This window comes from Haliotis rubra, unplaced genomic scaffold, assembly GCF_003918875.1.
Source record: "Haliotis rubra isolate DU_JTF1 unplaced genomic scaffold, ASM391887v1 Scf504, whole genome shotgun sequence".
NCBI lineage: Eukaryota > Metazoa > Mollusca > Gastropoda > Lepetellida > Haliotidae > Haliotis > Haliotis rubra.
In genome coordinates this window covers 570,966-584,196 of record NW_025767196.1, presented here as the reverse complement: position 1 = coordinate 584,196, position 13,231 = coordinate 570,966, and the positions used below count along the sequence as shown (strand labels likewise).

General features: G+C 40.9%; 1 protein-coding gene across 1 annotated transcript in view; it reads left to right on the top strand.

Annotated features, from left to right (window-relative positions):
- The window catches only part of LOC124292003 (ribosomal protein S6 kinase alpha-5-like), a 55,408-nt gene that overhangs the window by 36,067 nt on the left and 6,110 nt on the right, over positions 1–13,231 (top strand). Inside the window, exons 2-11 of the mRNA XM_046729076.1 lie at positions 264–338; positions 935–1,153; positions 2,641–2,756; positions 3,544–3,654; positions 4,426–4,506; positions 6,292–6,395; positions 6,710–6,854; positions 8,050–8,211; positions 12,319–12,441; positions 13,031–13,107. Coding sequence (XP_046585032.1) covers positions 264–338; positions 935–1,153; positions 2,641–2,756; positions 3,544–3,654; positions 4,426–4,506; positions 6,292–6,395; positions 6,710–6,854; positions 8,050–8,211; positions 12,319–12,441; positions 13,031–13,107 — 1,213 coding nt within the window. The remainder of the gene's footprint in view (positions 1–263; positions 339–934; positions 1,154–2,640; positions 2,757–3,543; positions 3,655–4,425; positions 4,507–6,291; positions 6,396–6,709; positions 6,855–8,049; positions 8,212–12,318; positions 12,442–13,030; positions 13,108–13,231) is intronic.

Below are 13,231 nucleotides of genomic sequence, written 5' to 3'. Positions count from 1 at the left end.
TACATCATTTCAGATTCTTGTGTTGGACCATTAGCTGTAATGTTCAATGCTTAAGATCTGTTGTCATTTCTCATCAGCACGTTTTGGTATTTTTCAGTAATAGTTGTGGTATAGTTCTCAGCTGAGCACAGCTCTTAGGAAACCGTTTGGTGCTAATCATGGTAATAACTGTTGTGAATTTGTGTGATGCTATTCCCCCAGGAACTTTTTTGTTGATTAATGTAGCAATGGTAATTTTATAAGTTAATCTATTCCTCTTTCAGTGAACATGACTGGCAGTGGGAAGGAGAGGGTTGGAATGGAGGACTTCGAATTGCTGAAAGTTTTAGGAACTGGAGGTGAGAGAAAACATTTTTGCTATTTTTTTGTTCCATAAAATCTTACGTGATTGCTGTTTTTGTGCCACACAGCTTGCTGTAAATGTTACCAGCCCATTGGCATTATTGTTTGATTGAATAAGTGACTTAATTAGATCGGTTTGCCCAGCTCAGTGATTGCTGTGGCCCTTATGCAGCAGACCTGTGAAGTGTGTACCAGTGAAGATCCAGGTTAGAATTGGTCTTTATTAACCCATGCTTGTCGTAAGAGGCGACTAATGAGATCGGGTGGTCAGGCTTGCTAACGCATGTCATCGTATCCCAATTGCAAAGATTGATGCTCATGCTGTTGATCACTGGATTGTCTGGTGCAGACTCGGTTATTAACAGACCGTCGCGATATAGCTGGAATATTGCTGAGGGCGGAGTTAAACAACAAACCAACCAACCTAATCTAGCAACATCGGACATTGCTGATTACATCAATCACTACCAGTTCTGTGTGGCCAGGTTTGTTGTGATGACATGTTGATGTGATATGGCTAGATCAGTGATGACTGGGATAAGACAGCAAACAGTTGAATGTTGCAATTGGACTTTTTGTTGTGTTTCTGCAGCTTACGGAAAGGTGTTCCTGGTGCGTAAAGTCGGCGGTTCAGATGACAAGAAGCTGTATGCCATGAAGGTTTTAAAAAAGGCCAGCATAGTGCAGAAGACGAAGACAACAGAACACACAAAGACCGAGAGACAAGTTCTCGAGGCCATCCGACAGTCGCCCTTCCTGGTCACACTCCATTATGCCTTCCAGACCGATGCCAAGCTCCATCTGATTCTGGGTAAACACACTTCTTCAGTATCTTTGGGGCAGTGGGTAGTCTAGTGGTTAAAGCATTCGTTTGTCATGCCAAAGACCCAGGTTTGATTCCCCACATGGGTACAATGTGTGAAGCCCATTTCTGGTGTCCCCCTCCATGATATTGCTGGAATATTGCTAAAAGCGACGTAAAACCAAACTCATTCACTCACACTTCAATATTTTCAAGTGACATATAGAAACTGCTCTGATGAAGAGGTACAATGTTTATGGATAGACAACCTCTTTCTTGCAATAGATGTTTTGGTGTAGATGCTGTTATCAAGCAAGCGATACGCAACTCTCACTTCTTCAAAGTTGATCTAGCTGAAAAAACGTCCTATTGTCACTGACCCTTGTGTGGCCTGCTCTAAGAAACCACAGTAAGATTTATTCGCCAAGGGTCACCTCCTGTTCACAGCTTAACTGACAATATAATACTCTGTCCCAAAATGATCAATGTCTCTCACAGATGTGACTGGTAGCCTTCTCATTGTCAAGGTTGTCAGTGATCCTACCAATGAAGGTGGCGTGTATTGATCAAGACCAGCTTATATTAAGTGATCATGCAGCCAGGCCATCACTTTGCCATCACTTTGCCATCACTTATACCATCAGTTATACCATCACTTATACCATCACTATGGTGACTTATTGCAGCCATTGCAGTGTATAACCAGATGATACCATTCACTGAAACATTTAGCTGGAATATTGCTGAGTGCGGCGTTAAACAACAAACGATCGTGTTGTCAGTGGTCGAGCTTGGTGATTTCCTTGACTTCATGTAATTGTACCCAGATATCATGGATAATTGCTCACCATATCAACCACTGGACCACACTCGAGTATTTACAGGTCACTGTCATGTAGCTGGAATATTGCTGAGTGCGGCGTTAAACGACAGACGATCGTGTTGTCAGTGGTCGAGCTTGGTGATTTTTTTTACTTCACGTAATTGTACCCTGATATCATGGATAATTGCTCACCATATCAACCACTGGACCACACTCGAGTATTTACAGGTCACTGTCATATAGCTGGAATATTGCTGAGTGCGGCGTTAAACGACAAACGAACGTGTTGTCAGTGGTCGAGCTTGGTGATTTCCTTGACTTCATGTAATTGTACCCTGATATCATGGATAATTGCTCACCAAATCAACCATTGGACCACACTCGAGTATTTACAGGTCACTGTCATATAGCTGGAATATTGCTGAGTGCGGCGTTAAACGACAAACGAACGTGTTGTCAGTGGTCGAGCTTGGTGATTTCCTTGACTTCATGTAATTGTACCCTGATATCATGGATAATTGCTCACCATATCAACCACTGGACCACACTCGAGTATTTACAGGTCACTGTCATGTAGCTGAAATATTGCTGAGTTTGGTGTTAAATACAAGCAGTAAAATGTATTTCATCACTAGAGATAGGATTAGTAATATGTCCTCTTTTTTCATGGCAGACTACGTTGGCGGAGGTGAGATGTTCACACACCTCTACCAGAAGGAACACTTCAGAGAGTCTGAAGTTAGAATCTATATTGGAGAGATCGTCTTAGCCCTGGAGACCCTTCACAAGGTGATTGAGGGTTGGGTTGGACTTCACTAATAACACACGGGGGACCTGGTCCTCGTGTAGTTCTAGAAGCTACGACTGTGTGGCTGCTGTACTTTATCATTGATTAACAATAGGATCAGAAAGGTTGATCTGGTTGTATGAGCTGGTGTCATGTGTGGCACGGGAATCGCAAAACACTTAAGACTCATTTGCCTCAAGAGACAAGATCATACATCATGCATTAGATCATTGCTGTTATCAGTAACTGTTACATTAACCACCACTTAACATTCATGGGGTGTCTGAATGCTGCAGTGTTGTCAAGTGGAAGTGTAGGCAGTGAGGATGCGGAGAGTGCTTGTACATACTTATATGATCTAGGGATGCCACGATGCATCGATACTTTTTCTAAGATGATACAATTATCGATCTGTTCAAAACTATATTGATATTTAGTTTTGAAAGTATCGGTTTAAATATATTTGTGTATCGTTTACATTTTGCAATTGTATCATGTTTAACTCTCACAACATAAAAAAACATGATACAATTGCAAAATGTAAATGTTGCATAAACATATTTAAACCAGTGCTTTCAAAACTAAATATCGATACAGTTTTGAACTTATTGATAATTGTATTGTCTTAGAAAAAGTATGGACATTTCGATGTATCGTACCATTTCTGGTGTCCCCCGCCGTGATATTGCTGGAATATTGCTAAAAGCGGCGTAAAACTAAACTCAGTCAGTCAGTCAGTCGATGTATCGTGGCATCCCAAGTGTACAATGTTTAATGTTGGTGTTCCAGCTGGGCATTATCTACCGGGACATCAAGCTGGAGAACATCCTGCTGGACTCCCATGGACATATCATCCTGACAGACTTCGGACTCAGCAAGGAGTTCCTCGCTAGCGATGCTGTGAGTTTGCCTCCTTACATGTCTTTCTGTCTTAGGCAGCATAGTGTGTTTTTGATTTCCTTCAGGAGTACATGACATGAAGTCCATTGTAGGTACCTGATCCTGGATAAGCTTAGAATATTGCAGTTCAATTATACACTCACTCACTCACTCACTCACTATCTTTCAGTCTGTGGCAGATTCATTCTCAGTTGACAGTAAACAAGCAAGCTGGCGTTACCCACGACAAGAAGAAATATTGCTGTATTTGTGTGTGAAATCAGAGATGCCAACCCATACGATTTTATTGTATTCATTAGGAAAAAACAACACAAAATACGCGACTAAGATAGCAGTAAAACTGTACGATTTTGTTTTTAGAATAATAAAATTAATTATGAAATTGCATACATACCATACACAGTAAATTTCAAACATTTTATTCATTATCAAGCTATATGTGGATATTTACTACTGATTTAGTTGAGCACAATATTAATAACAAGTTCTTAGAATATCTATTTATTCTTTATTAAATATTAAAATTCTTTGGAAAAGTCAATACTAATTTTGGCCAAAAAGTACAAATTTTTGCATCAGTTTTTGGCATAAGTACTAATTGGGCTAAATTAGGGGTGGCATCTCTGGTTAAATGGTGTAGTTATATTGTTGTTCATGTGCAGGATGTGTTATCTCATGGTAAATAATGTTGTTGATGTGTTGTGAATGGTGTATTTCAATGTTGTTATTAACAAGATGTTGTGTGTTAAATGCTGATTTCTTCCCAAACAGACTCATCGAGCATACTCGTTCTGCGGGACAATTGAATACATGGCACCTGAGGTCGTTCAAGGAAGATCTGGCCATGATTTTGTGAGTTGATAGTTTTGAACACTGGCTAGTTGGCCTGCTGTGTAACACTGGTTACAAGTTTGGACTTTGTAACAGGTTCCATATTGCATGACACTAGCTCATATTTTTTATACTGTGTAACACAGGCTCCAGGTTGTTACATTGTGTAACACCCCTTCCACTTTGTTATGCTGCGTAACACTATCTCATGATTGTTATACTGTGTAACACTGGTTCCAGCTTGTTACATTTCATAGCAACAACTCATGATTGTGTATTAAAATGTACCACTAGTTCCTGGATGTTGTTACTGTGTAGCACTGGTTCTTGGAAGTATCCATTGTGTGACAATTATTGTGAGTTGTTATTACTGTCTATCACTGGTTGGTGGATGTTATTACTGTGTAAGACAAACTCCTGGTTGATATTACTGCATAACACTACCTCATGTTTTGTTATTACTGTGATACACTGGTTCCTGATTGTTTTGCTGGTTATTACTGTGTAAGACAAACTCCTGGTTGATATTACTGCATAACACTACCTCATGTTTTGTTATTACTGTGATACACTGGTTCCTGATTGTTTTGCTGGTTATTACTGTGTAAGACAAACTCCTGGTTGATATTACTGCATAACACTACCTCATGTTTTGTTATTACTGTGATACACTGGTTCCTGATTGTTTTGCTGGTTATTACTGTGTAAGACAAACTCCTGGTTGATATTACTGCATAACACTACCTCATGTTTTGTTATTACTGTGATACACTGGTTCCTGGTTGTTTTACTGGTTATTACTGTGTAAGACAAACTCCTGGTTGATATTACTGCATAACACTACCTCTTGTTTTGTTATTACTGTGATACACTGGTTCCTGATTGTTTTGCTGGTAATTACTGTGTAAGACAAACTCCTGGTTGATATTACTGCATAACACTACCTCATGTTTGTAATTACTGTGATACACTGGTTCCTGATTGTTTTGCTGGTTATTACTGTGTAAGACAAACTCCTGGTTGATATTACTGCATAACACTACCTCATGTTTTGTTATTACTGTTAGACTGGTTCCTGGTTATTACCATGTACCACTGGTTCCTGGTTGTTATTACAATGTACCTCAGCTCATAATTAGTATTGCTGTGTGACACTAGTTCCTGGATGTTATTATTGTGTGACACTGGTTGGTTCCCTTATATTTAACTGTATGACATATGGTTGTAATACAATGTTACTGTGTGATTCAGATCTCTTGATCTCAGATTATCTAAGTGAGAGCCTCACCTGTGACCAGAGTACTGTATTGACTGGAACACCTGGTGTGTGTACATGTATTTACCTGTCTGTATGTGTCTGTTCCCATGCTGTAGGGTAATGTATTGACTGGAACACCTGGTGTCTGTACATGTATTTACTTGTCTATGTTTGTTTCCAGGCTGAATAGTACTGGACCTACTGGAACACCTGGTGTCTGTACATGTATTTACCTGTATGTATACGTGTTCCTAGGCTGTAGGGTACTGTATAGACTGGAACACCTGGTGTCTGTACATGTATTTACCTGTCTGTATACGTGTTCCTAGGCTGTAGGGTACTGTATAGACTGGGACACCTGGTGTCAGTACATTATTTACCTGTCTATACGTGTTCCTAGGCTGTAGGGTACTGTATAGACTGGAACACCTGGTGTCAGTACATGTATTTACCTGTCTGTATACATGTCCCCAGGCTGTAGGGTACTGTATAGACTGGAACACCTGGTGTCAGTACATGTATTTACTCATGTATGTGTCTGTTCCCAGGCTGTAGACTGGTGGTCCCTGGGTGTCCTGACATATGAGCTGCTCACCGGGGCATCCCCCTTCACAGTGGATGGAGAGAAGAACTCACAGTCTGAAATATCAAAGTAAGTGGACCATACATAATCACCACGGGATTCAATGTCTTTGTGTTCACATTAGTTCAGTGATTAATGTGTATTTTATAGTTTGCCACATTTTCTGAACATATCATGTAGTATTTTTACTGTCCCTCGTCGACAGGTTTTAATCTTCAAAATGTTTTCACTTTTTATTGTATAAATTGTTTTCGTCACGATATGGCTGAGATATTGCCGATGTGACGTTAAATATTAACTCACTCACTCACTCTGAACATATCAGCATATAATTTTAAATTTGTTTTTTATTTGTTGTACATTTGTCTAATGTATTTTGTCAGGAGAATATTAAAGTGCAACCCTCCAATTCCGAGTGATTTCTCATCGGAAGCCAAGGAGTTCATTCTACGATTGTTGACAAAGGATCCTTTGAAACGACTCGGCTCTAATGGGGCTGATGCTATCAAGAAACATCCTTTTTTCAAGGTGAGAACAAACTTCCCAAGTCTAGTAGATGTAGAGTTATTTCTAAAGAAAATCCTTCCTGTGAATTCAGCTTCGACATATTTTACAGTGCTATTTGGTTTTGGCCACAAATATTGTATGATCAATTATATTATCATAGCATGAAAGGAGATACATTAACATCTCATGTATCGAGCCAAATAGTATTTCTGAAGAATATTTTCTAATGGTATTATGGGATATAACTAATGTTGATGAGCATATTATTGAAAAGAACAATATTGAACAAAATTGAATGTACTCCTCAACAAGTTTTGATGCTTGAATACAATTGTAACTGTACTTTTATGATTATTTTCAAAACTTTTAGTATCATACATGCTGTTGTCATGCCCAGTGAACTGTACAAGAAATTTGTAAAGAAACTAACAAACTTGCCGAATCTCACAGGTCCACTAGAGGGATTTTTCAACTCGGTAACTTAGGGATATTATGTAAATAGACAATCAAGAAATGTGTGCTCAAGTTAAAATAAACCAGTGATTTCAACTGTTTGAACAGCATTCTAGAAGTTGGTGAGTCAATAATGGAACGTACAACTTTTAGCTTGATAATGATGTAAGAATCTACACAGAAACGTCACTCTATGCAATAAGCAAGCAGTTGTCATCGATAAAGTTGTATGCTTCATTGGCGATTTTAAGTAATATATGAAGATGACAATTCTTTGTGTGAAACATTTACATAATCTCGGTTTGATTAAGAACCCATGGAGATCCGAGTTAGAATTGATCTTTGGTAACCCATGGTTGTCGTAAGAGGCGACTAATGGGATCGGGTGGTCAGACTGGCTGACTTAGTTGACGTGTCATCGTATCACAATTGCACAGATCGATGCTCATAATGTTGATCACTGGATGGTCTGGTCCAGACTCGATTATTTACAGACCACCGCCATGTAGCTAAAATATTGCTGAGTACGGCGTAAAACTAAACTGACTCTCTCACTCGTCTGATTCAGGGACCTTCCTGTCTTTTTGACACTTAGTTAAACGTATGTATTTACATGATGAGAAATCAGCGTACCTATAACAGCAACTGGGCCTTGATGGTCAGAGAATTGCTAACAAGAGTGAGTGAGTGAGTGTTGTTTTATGCTGCTTAAGTGTTACTCTTTGGTTCCATGATGTATACAGTTTTATCTGGTACTTGTCAGGGCCTGAACTGGCAAGATCTGTCACGGAAGAAAGTTCCAGCACCATTTGTGCCCAAAATTCGGCATGAGCTGGATGTGAGCAACTTCTCGGAAGAGTTCACCGCGATGCAGGCTGCAGACTCCCCGGCCATTGTTCCCATGAACGGGGAGAAACTGTTCAAGGTGAGATCATGCACATGCATTGAGTGAGTGAGGGAAAAGAGTCATGTAACATTATGATATATGTTATCAGCTATGTAACTGAATTGCATAGGATTGGAGCATACTAGTCATATCAAAGTAAGTGCTTGACAACCATGATTGTGCTGGTCATCTCAAAGTTAGTGTGCCTGACAACCATGATTGTGCTGGTCATCTCAAAGTTAGTGTGCCTGACAACCTTGATTGTGCTGGTCATCTCAAAGTTAGTGTGATGACAACCATGATTGTGCTGGTCATCTCAAAGTTAAGTGTGCCTGACAACCATGATTGTGCTGGTCATCTCAAAGTTAAGTGTGCCTGACAACCTTGATTGTGCTGGTCATCTCAAAGTTAGTGTGCCTGACAACCTTGATTGTGCTGGTCATCTCAAAGTTAAGTGTGCCTGACAACCATGATTGTGCTGGTCATCTCAAAGTTAGTGTGCCTGACAACCTTGATTGTGCTGGTCATCTCAAAGTTAAGTGTGCCTGACAACCTTGATTGTGCTGGTCATCTCAAAGTTAAGTGTGCCTGACAACCTTGATTGTGCTGGTCATCTCAAAGTTAGTGTGCCTGACAACCTTGATTGTGCTGGTCATCTCAAAGTTAAGTGTGCCTGACAACCATGATTGTGCTGGTCATCTCAAAGTTAAGTGTGCCTGACAACCATGATTGTGCTGGTCATCTCAAAGTTAAGTGTGCCTGACAACCTTGATTGTGCTGGTCATCTCAAAGTTAGTGTGCCTGACAACCTTGATTGTGCTGGTCATCTCAAAGTTAGTGTGCCTGACAACCTTGATTGTGCTGGTCATCTCAAAGTTAAGTGTGCCTGACAACCTTGATTGTGCTGGTCATCTCAAAGTTAGTGTGCCTGACAACCATGATTGTGCTGGTCATCTCAAAGTTAGTGTGCCTGACAACCTTGATTGTGCTGGTCATCTCAAAGTTAGTGTGCCTGACAACCATGATTGTGCTGGTCATCTCAAAGTTAAGTGTGCCTGACAACCATGATTGTGCTGGTCATCTCAAAGTTAAGTGTGCCTGACAACCTTGATTGTGCTGGTCATCTCAAAGTTAGTGTGCCTGACAACCTTGATTGTGCTGGTCATCTCAAAGTTAGTGTGCCTGACAACCATGATTGTGCTGGTCATCTCAAAGTTAGTGTGCCTGACAACCTTGATTGTGCTGGTCATCTCAAAGTTAGTGTGCCTGACAACCATGATTGTGCTGGTCATCTCAAAGTTAGTGTGATGACAACCATGATTGTGCTGGTCATCTCAAAGTTAAGTGTGCCTGACAACCATGATTGTGCTGGTCATCTCAAAGTTAAGTGTGCCTGACAACCTTGATTGTGCTGGTCATCTCAAAGTTAGTGTGCCTGACAACCTTGATTGTGCTGGTCATCTCAAAGTTAGTGTGCCTGACAACCATGATTGTGCTGGTCATCTCAAAGTTAGTGTGATGACAACCATGATTGTGCTGGTCATCTCAAAGTTAAGTGTGCCTGACAACCATGATTGTGCTGGTCATCTCAAAGTTAAGTGTGCCTGACAACCTTGATTGTGCTGGTCATCTCAAAGTTAGTGTGCCTGACAACCTTGATTGTGCTGGTCATCTCAAAGTTAGTGTGCCTGACAACCATGATTGTGCTGGTCATCTCAAAGTTAGTGTGCCTGACAACCATGATTGTGCTGGTCATCTCAAAGTTAGTGTGATGACAACCATGATTGTGCTGGTCATCTCAAAGTTAAGTGTGCCTGACAACCATGATTGTGCTGGTCATCTCAAAGTTAAGTGTGCCTGACAACCTTGATTGTGCTGGTCATCTCAAAGTTAGTGTGCCTGACAACCTTGATTGTGCTGGTCATCTCAAAGTTAGTGTGCCTGACAACCTTGATTGTGCTGGTCATCTCAAAGTTAGTGTGCCTGACAACCTTGATTGTGCTGGTCATCTCAAAGTTAGTGTGATGACAACCATGATTGTGCTGGTCATCTCAAAGTTAGTGTGCCTGACAACCTTGATTGTGCTGGTCATCTCAAAGTTAGTGTGCCTGACAACCATGATTGTGCTGGTCATCTCAAAGTTAAGTGTGCCTGACAACCTTGATTGTGCTGGTCATCTCAAAGTTAGTGTGCCTGACAACCTTGATTGTGCTGGTCATCTCAAAGTTAGTGTGCCTGACAACCTTGATTGTGCTGGTCATCTCAAAGTTAAGTGTGCCTGACAACCTTGATTGTGCTGGTCATCTCAAAGTTAGTGTGCCTGACAACCATGATTGTGCTGGTCATCTCAAAGTTAGTGTGCCTGACAACCTTGATTGTGCTGGTCATCTCAAAGTTAGTGTGCCTGACAACCATGATTGTGCTGGTCATCTCAAAGTTAAGTGTGCCTGACAACCATGATTGTGCTGGTCATCTCAAAGTTAAGTGTGCCTGACAACCTTGATTGTGCTGGTCATCTCAAAGTTAGTGTGCCTGACAACCTTGATTGTGCTGGTCATCTCAAAGTTAGTGTGCCTGACAACCATGATTGTGCTGGTCATCTCAAAGTTAGTGTGCCTGACAACCTTGATTGTGCTGGTCATCTCAAAGTTAGTGTGCCTGACAACCATGATTGTGCTGGTCATCTCAAAGTTAGTGTGATGACAACCATGATTGTGCTGGTCATCTCAAAGTTAAGTGTGCCTGACAACCATGATTGTGCTGGTCATCTCAAAGTTAAGTGTGCCTGACAACCTTGATTGTGCTGGTCATCTCAAAGTTAGTGTGCCTGACAACCTTGATTGTGCTGGTCATCTCAAAGTTAGTGTGCCTGACAACCATGATTGTGCTGGTCATCTCAAAGTTAGTGTGATGACAACCATGATTGTGCTGGTCATCTCAAAGTTAAGTGTGCCTGACAACCATGATTGTGCTGGTCATCTCAAAGTTAAGTGTGCCTGACAACCTTGATTGTGCTGGTCATCTCAAAGTTAGTGTGCCTGACAACCTTGATTGTGCTGGTCATCTCAAAGTTAGTGTGCCTGACAACCATGATTGTGCTGGTCATCTCAAAGTTAGTGTGCCTGACAACCATGATTGTGCTGGTCATCTCAAAGTTAGTGTGATGACAACCATGATTGTGCTGGTCATCTCAAAGTTAAGTGTGCCTGACAACCATGATTGTGCTGGTCATCTCAAAGTTAAGTGTGCCTGACAACCTTGATTGTGCTGGTCATCTCAAAGTTAGTGTGCCTGACAACCTTGATTGTGCTGGTCATCTCAAAGTTAGTGTGCCTGACAACCTTGATTGTGCTGGTCATCTCAAAGTTAGTGTGCCTGACAACCTTGATTGTGCTGGTCATCTCAAAGTTAGTGTGATGACAACCATGATTGTGCTGGTCATCTCAAAGTTAGTGTGCCTGACAACCTTGATTGTGCTGGTCATCTCAAAGTTAGTGTGCCTGACAACCATGATTGTGCTGGTCATCTCAAAGTTAGTGTGCCTGACAACCTTGATTGTGCTGGTCATCTCAAAGTTAGTGTGCTTGACAACCTTGATTGTGCTGGTCATCTCAAAGTTAGTGTGCCTGACAACCTTGATTGTGCTGGTCATCTCAAAGTTAGTGTGCTTGACAACCATGATTGTGCTGGTCATCTCAAAGTTAAGTGTGCCTGACAACCATGATTGTGCTGGTCATCTCAAAGTTAAGTGTGCCTGACAACCATGATTGTGCTGGTCATCTCAAAGTTAAGTGTGCCTGACAACCTTGATTGTGCTGGTCATCTCAAAGTTAGTGTGCCTGACAACCTTCATGTATTCTGGTACAGTGTACAAGATGCATGTCCTAGATGTTGTCAGAGCAAATCTAGTTATTGACTGAGGATCCTTATATGCCTAAGGGATGTAACTCTAGGATACCTACGCCACCAATGCCCCTGACATACACCATATCATTACGTAGTGATCGAACCCTTCTCAAGGTTGTATATCATCTGGCTATTATAAGATATGATGATGCTTGTTGGTTGTCTGTTTTCCAGTATATATATTCTGATGTCAAAGTTACTTGGTTTCATGTGTTTTACAGAGTTTGTTTGTTATTGCAGGGCTATTCCTATGTGGCTCCGTCCATCATCTTCACCGAGAACACTATCAGCAGTAGTCTACTTCACCCCACCCGGGAACACCAGCCTGATGAGTCCAACCTTCTCTGTACTAGTCATCTCAAAGTAAGTGCTTGACAACCACATTGTCCTAATCATCTCAAAGTAAGTGCTTGACAACCACATTGTCCTAATCATCCCAAAGTAAGTGCTTGACAACCACAGTCTCCTAATCATCCTAAAGTAAGTGCTTGACAACCACAGTGTCCTAATCATCCTAAAGTAAGTGCTTGACATCCCAAAGTAAGTGCTTGACAACCACAGTGTCCTAATCATCCCAAAGTAAGTGCTTGACAACCAGTCTCCTAATCATCCTAAAGTAAGTGTTTGACAAACACAGTGTCCCAATCATACCAAAGTAAGTGCTTGACAACCACATTGTCCTACTCATCCCAAAGTAAGTGCTTGACAACCAGTCTCCTAATCATCCCAAAGTAAGTGCTTGACAACCACAGTGTCCTAATCATCCCAAAGTAAGTGCTTGACAACTTACTTGTTTTCTGTTCACTGAAAGTAAAAGTTTTCTGTTACAGGTAGTCATGTAATAGATCTAACTCTTTTGTGAACTCTTAACAACTTTTTGCACAGCATGTATTTCACTGTTTTTAACATGTTTATAATGTGTTTGAGAACAGTTTTTGTCCATTGTTTTCAGAACTCTCCATTCTTCCAGCACTATGACCTTGACCTAAAAGATCCTCCATTAGGAGATGGGAGTTTCTCTATATGCAGGTCAGTTGAAAACAAACAGATTTGGACTTCAGCAACCCATACTAGGGTGGTCAGCCTCACTCATTTTGTGGATGCATATCAATAGTAGATTGATGCTCTTGGTGTCAGTCACTGATGATATATA